At 48.1% G+C, this 5,000-nt stretch overlaps 1 protein-coding gene across 1 annotated transcript in view; it reads left to right on the top strand.

Annotated features, from left to right (window-relative positions):
• The window catches only part of LOC143117407 (ephrin type-B receptor 3-like), a gene marked incomplete at its 5' end in the record, with an annotated part of 15,786 nt that extends 11,656 nt beyond the window's left edge, over window positions 1-4,130 (top strand). Inside the window, 1 exon segment of the mRNA XM_076279110.1 lies at window positions 2,108-4,130. Within this exon segment, the coding sequence (XP_076135225.1) occupies window positions 2,108-2,216 (109 nt within the window).
• Between the last annotated feature and the right edge of the window lie 870 nt (window positions 4,131-5,000).

Here is a 5,000-nt window from a genome sequence, read left to right on the forward strand (position 1 = left end):
CTCAGGATAAATTTGACGTGACTGCATCAGCACCTGGCACTGTTGTTCCTCATCGCCATGGATTCCCAAAACACAGCGCCTCCTTTGAGCATGCTCACTTCAGCGAGGTTTCTAAATGTACTGACTGGCTTTCTCAATGTTGGGCTCCAAAGCCATCCAGACTGCATACCAGCCCAAAGTAAGATGAGGTGTAGGCTAACCTAGCAGTGCCAGTCTGTTGAGGTGTAGGCTAACCTGACAGTGCCAGTCTTTTGAGGTGTAGGCTAACCTGGCAGCACCAGTCTGTTGAGGTGTAGGCTAACCTGGCAGCGCCAGTCTGTTGAGGTGTAGGCTAATGAGGTGTAGGCTAACCTGGCAGCACCAGTCTGTTGAGGTGTAGGCTAACCTGGCAGTGGCAGTCTGTTGAGGTGTAGGCTAACCTGGCAGCACCAGTCTGTTGAGGTGTAGGCTAATGAGGTGTAGGCTAACCTGGCAGTGCCAGTCTGTTGAGGTGTAGGCTAACCTGGCAGTGCCAGCCTGTATCTGTATCATCAGGAGACATCAAACGACCAACTCCATCAGGAAAGAACATAATTACTATAAAACAGCTTTAACTAGCTGTTATTGATACTACTGTGTTACAGGGCTGGAGCTGTTCAACTCACCGTGCCTCTGTTTGACATCAGCATCTTCTTCCAGTTACCGGGCAACAATAAAACCCGCTGCTCGGCGACAGCAATTCTGTGCTATCTGCGTGCTGGCAGAGAGATGGCCAAATGAGGAGAGGAGAAGGCCAGTTGCGATCAAACGGATGATTCGGGATAATAATAATAAATATATCAAGCTCGTTAGGCAGATAAGGGGGGGCTAACGCGGAGGCTAATTTGTTTCCATTTGGGCGTGTGGCAGGTGTAGCGGGTGGTGCGGGTGCTGGGGCTCTCCTGCTGGTAACGGCGGCTAATTCTCCTAATGGTCTCCATTCATTATCGTTTTATCCTCCGTCACCACGGCGATGAGGCCAGCGCTGCAGAGGGCTGGGGAATAACGCGTGTCCAATCTGTGTGAAATACCAGCGATAACATGCAGTGAAAGTGTGTGTGTGTGTGTGTGTGTGCGTGTGTGTGTGTGTGTGTGTGTGTGCGTGTGTGTGTGTGTGTGCGTGTGTGTATCCATCTGTGTGTATGTGTGTGAGTGAGTGGGTGGGTGTGGTGATTGTGTGTGTGGTTAAGTGGTGATTGTGTGTGTGGTTAAGTGTTGTGTGTGTAAGTGTGTGTGTCTGTGTGTATGTATATGTGTACGTGCACCTACGGGTGTGTGCACCTGTGTGTAAACACAGACACGCTAAGGAGCGACGCTGCTAATTATTATCTATAATTCCCTCTGACTTATCAGCATGACACACACAACCCAAAGAATGGAGAAAGGAAAGAAAATGGTCTTAGTTTCCTTGTAGTTTGCACAATTTGTGTTCCATCAAACAGCATACAATATTTGGACATTTAGTTTCTCTTCCGTGCCAGAAACCAGAAACTTTCGCAACTTTGGTTCTTTGTGTTTAGAGTTTTTGTTGAGAAGGAATGATGTCTTGGCATGCGTGTGAAACCATGTGTCTGGCCAGGAGCGTTGATGCGGCTCAGTTGGGGAGGGGTGAGCTATCTGAGGACTTACCGGTGTGAAAGTTAGCAGCTGTTCTTGTGAAGCTGAGCTCTCTGGCTAATGATTCAACTTTCAACATGACCTTCGCTCACACTCTCAAACGACGTCGTCTGCCGTCTCCCTGGAGTTTCGTTGTTCACAGTCCAACCTGGTCTGTTGATAGATAAGCCTGCTGCTGGACAGGACTTTTCTCTGTGTTGTTTTGCTTTTTTGCACAAATTGTTTGGCTCTTTCATTCTCTCTCATGAAGAATGGCTCTTGCTCGTCGATTACTCATTGTTTTTCACACTGTTATCTCTGTCTCCCTCCCTCTCTCTCTCCCTCTGTCTCTTCCTCCATCTCTCTTCCTCTCTCTCTCCCTCTCCCTCTCTCTCTCTCCCTCACTCTCTCCCTCTCTTTCCCTTCCCCTCTCTCTCTCTCTCTCTCTCTCTCTCTCTCTCTCTCTCTCTCTCTCTCCCTCTCTCTCTAACAGGGATCTCCTGAGGATAGGCGTGACGCTGGCGGGCCACCAGAAGAAGATTCTGGGCAGCATTCAGGACATGAGGCTGCAGATGAACCAAACACTGCCGGTGCAGGTCTGAGCCAGAGGTGGGCGGGACTGTGCCAGATGGAGAGCCAATGGAAACCCCAGCTGCCTGACCATCTGCCAATCAGATAACAAAACTGGCTCGCAGTGCCTCAGACAACGTTTTCGCCACAACCCCCCCCCCCACCCACCTACCCAACCACCCACCACCTCTGTTGATTTAACGCCACTGTCCACCTTGACATGACATTTATGATGACAATGATTTTTGTACATTTTTGTTTTTTGCATAAGAGACGCCCATGCCCCGTGCGTGCCCATGCCCCGTGCGTGCCCACGCCCCGTGCGTGCCCATGCCCCGGCCCGCCCTGCCCTCCCGGCCTCTCTGGGGCGGCGGAGAGCTGTGTGCACTTCCCTTTCGTCCTCTTCTGGTTAGAGTTTTTTGTTATTGTTTTTTTCTGTGTGAGGATGGGCGCGGACAGCGACGGTCCACCCCCCCCCCCCCCCCGTGTCCAAGCTGAGTGCTTCCATGTGAAAAGCCCGCCTCTCTGGACCGTTGGACAGTTGACCCTGTGAGAGGACACACTTCTGAAGGACACGCCGGGCGGACAGCGGACAGACGCAGGAGCTGCGAGACTGTTTTGGGAGGGAGGAAAAAGGAAAGGTCAAAGGTCGTTGGGAAATGTGAGCGAATGTGTGCTGACTAAAACACGACAAAGGGTTAGGTTGCAAGAGGACAGCAAAAGAATCCCTCCCATTTGAGCAATTGTTTCTGTTTGAGTGTGAGTGTGAGTGTGTGTGTGTGTGTGTGTGTGTGTGTTTGTGTGTGTGTGTGTGGTGTGTGCGTGTGAGTGTGTGTGTGTGTGTGAGTGTGTGTGTGTGTGTGTGTGTGTGTGTGTGTGTGTGTGTGTGTGTGTGTGTTTGTGAGTGCGAGTGCATTTCCCCATCTTCATATTGAAGGTGTTATACATAAAGGCCACTCTCCGAGGAAGGCTCAGAGGGGGCTGGGACTGAGGTGAGAGTTGAAAGTTAAAATTTGAGAAGTGAAAGGTTGAAGGTCAGAGGTCAAGCGAGAGCTAAAGAAAGGTGCTGTCCACCAGGCTTTGCGCCGAGGACTTGGTGAGCTCAGGAGATTGCATAGTTTAGGACGGTAGGATAATCAGCTGAGTTTATTTTCCTTTCCTTTGTTTTGTGGCTCAGATCATCATCTGTTATCTGTTTTCTGTTCTGTTCTGTTGCGTTGTGTTCTCTGATTCATGATTCATATGTTTATGTTTTGGTGTTTAAAACGAGCACTCCAGTGCAACTAGCTAGAGGTGAGGAGAGACCAAGTCCATGGCAAACACACTCAGATAGACTGGCCTTCTTATTTAGTGGCTTTGTGTCAGTGCATGCAAGTTCATGTAAATGTGTGTGTGCGTGTGTGTGTATGTGTGTGTGTTTGACAGTAAAAGAGTAGAAGAGTTAGTGTGCAAGAGTGTGTGTACACAGTTGTGGTGGGAGTGTAAGGATTTGCACACAAATACTGTACAATATAGCTTCAGCTATGCGTCACCATGGAGATACAGCATGAACTGAAGTCAAAGGAGCAATTATATCTCAAACAATTATATTCTGTGGACAATTGTTAACATTTTTTTTATTGAATCAAAAATGATAGCGGATATATGTGTGTATATATCCAGAGACTACGAATAACCACAAAACAACTTTTTTGACTTTTACATGGATTTACAAATAATCATTTTGGTTTAACCTTTGTCCCTAATGTATTTATTTTCCACATCTGGACACAACGGCCAAGAGACCTGTGGACAGTAGCCAAGAGGACAGACAATGCAGGAAACTGCCAACAAAATTCACATGAACTTTGAAAAATTGGATATTGTATTTTGTTGTTGTTCTAAACAGCCTGTAAATGTTTTGTAACAAAAGAAACATAAACCTCCTGAGAAATGGAACAGAAAAAGTGGATGCGATTTGAAGGGTGTGTTCATGGCTTTTGAGAAACAGAAACAAAGTGGATGGGATTTGAAGGGTGTGTTCTCGCATGTGAACGTCTGTGTGTTGATGAGGAGAGATTACCACCTGGGATTTTGTCCTGGGAAAACACACACACACACACACACACACACACACACACACACACATACAGTAAGGATGCAAGATGATGCAAAGTCTGCAAAGTCCCCTTTTTCCAAAGCCTTAGACACGTTTCTACATTACACATGCATTACACACAACAGAATAAACAGCACTGCAGCGCAACAGGCTCTGTATGCAGCAGCTGTCTGCTACCCATATATATATATGTATTGGTCATGATGGTCTATCACCTCAAACATGTCCTCCAAGTGTGTGTGTGTGTGTCTCAGACCGAAGATGGTGTTTAATGACCAGTTAGACTGGTTCCTTATCTGTTCCAATTCCGTGCTGATCTGATGCATTCTGTCCTTCTAAAGCCGCCTGTTATCGTCTTCCACATGACCCGCCCAGAGCGTCCAGCGCTGTAACCGTCAGCAGCCTCCGCTGTCTACCACAGCTCACCGATGCTCATCGTAAAGCTTTAAAACACATGCTCACACACACACACACACACACATTTCACCTGAATCAGGGCTAGTGATGTGTCCCACCATAGTAGTTCTGTGGCTGAACAGGCTCTATGTCCCTCTATGTCCCTCTGTGAGATCTCTGGTGTAAAAGGGGCGACGGTCCTGGCCCCCTTTTTCTGTTTTTCTCTCTCTCGTTAGTCCGAGCCTCGTCAGTGACGTAGTGACAGTCTGCAACTCAACTCTCTCATCCGCTGGGGGAGATTTAAAACCTGCCCCCCCCCCCC

The sequence above is a fragment of the Alosa pseudoharengus genome, unplaced genomic scaffold, assembly GCF_046254945.1.
Source record: "Alosa pseudoharengus isolate Yale_2024_CS ecotype anadromous, Long Island Sound unplaced genomic scaffold, YU_APseudo_1.1 YU_APseudo_1.1_scf_11, whole genome shotgun sequence".
NCBI lineage: Eukaryota > Metazoa > Chordata > Actinopteri > Clupeiformes > Clupeidae > Alosa > Alosa pseudoharengus.